Below are 2,132 nucleotides of genomic sequence, written 5' to 3' on the forward strand. Positions count from 1 at the left end.
GTTGGTATCTATAATTCCATTTCCATACATACTTATTTTCAGGTCCAACATTAAAACTAAGAAGACCAATAGTAGTGAAGATGTATTCCAAAGAAATAGAAGAGTTTTACGCAGAGTAAGATGTCAAGGTCATACATTCCATCCATATCAAAACACCACTATAATTTGTGATACAAACAAAATGGAATTTTTAGTTAAAATTTATTTAAATTAATTATATTTTTATATTTGTATATTAAGGGAGAGTGTCCGCTTCATAAAAGTAGGACTTGAAGGTAGGTCCTGTATCCCTGTGAACAGTATTATATCAATTTTGGTTCTTTATGTCAATGCAGCGGGGAAATTCATTTGGATGTAATTATTTTCAAATACAGATTTTCACAAAATGTCCACAATATAATTCAGTTAAGCAGGATCTATATATATTAGTGTAGATATATCCTTATATATGAACATCCATCAGCCAATCAAATCTCTGCCCTCTCCAATGCTGGGATTTTGCTATGCAAACAAAAGGTGTATTCTGAGAAGCATCAGACACTGAATGTATATACTGACCATAAAATACAGGTAATATAGCATTTTTTTTATGTATACATTGCATTAACGTTACATATATGTATTTGAATTAAAGTCACACTACTGAATATTACACAGTATTTATAGCACCATTTTGCTCAAATGTGTAGAAATATATTTATTATTTAAATCAATTCAATCAATGTTAGAGTATACTTTACCTCTAACAATTGAAACAATATATACAATGAGCTATGGCATTGAATTAAATCAACTGGGCATTAAAGTTTTATTATTTTTTTTATAGGAATTGTAGACATGCCTTAAAAATGATATATTGGGTTCTATTTCTCTTCTCTTTGATCAATTTCTGTTGTAGAACTTTTGTTTATGTACATTGGACATTATTTTTCCATATTAGTGACCCAAGAATTTATCTGTATATCAATTATGTATTTGGTTTGTTTGTTTTTGTATATTTTGGTTCATTTGTTTTGTTTACAAATATATTTTTATACATATTTATGGTATGTTACATTGTTTTGTTTAGACATATATGTTTATTTTCTTGACGTCTTCCATATTATAGGGAGGTTCAAACAGCGAAGATTGGTCTAAGTTGACAGAATATGATAAAATACTATTTTTCAGTAGATAAATTTCATTATTTTCAATCTATATTTTTAATATAATAAATGTTAGTTTAATCTTGCCAGTGCTATTGTGCTATTATTGTATTTAGGATATGTTTTATATTGAGGGTTATATCGTTAATCAAATGAACAAGGATATTCTACAATTTTATTAATGCAGAACTAAGACTGGATGGAATACAAGACGCATACGATGTATTTTAAGTATTAGCTGGATTGGCTCAATGTTTCCTTTCATTATATAAAAATCCCATACTTTTTGCTTATATTGTAACTTACATTGGGAGTTCAAGAGCTTTTATTGCTTATCTAAAAGCTTTCATTTGCAACATTTAGATTTTCATTTCAATGTCTATGGTTCTTGTAATCAAAGATAGACGTTCAAAATTTGAACTGATATCCTGGCATAATTTGGTCTATATTACTGTAATTACAGAAACCATACAGGCCAGGTTCTAATATTAGCTGTATTTTGCCAAACAAAGTTTAGGAAACCTCTTTAGTCCCTGTATGGATGGAGTTGTCATGTGATATTTATGTCAGTTTTGCACTAAGACTTGCCTTGTTTTGATTAGAATTGGCATTTGTTTATGGTGTTAAGATGGTTAAATTTTTGTTATGAGTTTATTAATTGGTAAAGGAATTATTGTGTTATCAAAAATTAATTATAAAACAAAAAGTTTCAAATTTGTATCATATCATTAATGTTTAAAAGAGAATTGTGTATTTTGTAGATCTGATGTTTATAGTTATTTCATAAAAAAAAAATTGAATCAAATAGACATTTCTTTTTAATTTAAGATGAATGCACTTAAGCCTCTCTCAAGCATTTCCATACTGTTTCAACTCGGATGAGACAACTGGTTCTTATTGTGCTTCTATATAACAATCTACAATGATGGACTGAATTTGAGTAAAAATTCATTGTCTTAAAGCAGGACAGAGGAAATCCTTTATATT

At 28.1% G+C, this 2,132-nt stretch overlaps 1 protein-coding gene across 1 annotated transcript in view; it reads left to right on the forward strand.

Annotated features, from left to right (window-relative positions):
- The window catches only part of LOTGIDRAFT_232989 (hypothetical protein), a gene marked incomplete at its 5' end in the record, with an annotated part of 6,014 nt that extends 4,044 nt beyond the window's left edge, over nt 1-1,970 (forward strand). The window contains 3 exons of the mRNA XM_009058414.1: nt 43-115; nt 241-275; nt 827-1,970. Of these exons, the coding sequence (XP_009056662.1) occupies nt 43-115; nt 241-275; nt 827-846 (128 nt within the window). The 3' untranslated portion in view covers nt 847-1,970. The remainder of the gene's footprint in view (nt 1-42; nt 116-240; nt 276-826) is intronic.
- Nucleotides 1,971-2,132: the final 162 nt, after the last annotated feature.

Source organism: Lottia gigantea (genome assembly GCF_000327385.1).
Source record: "Lottia gigantea unplaced genomic scaffold LOTGIsca_34, whole genome shotgun sequence".
Classification (NCBI taxonomy): domain Eukaryota; kingdom Metazoa; phylum Mollusca; class Gastropoda; family Lottiidae; genus Lottia; species Lottia gigantea.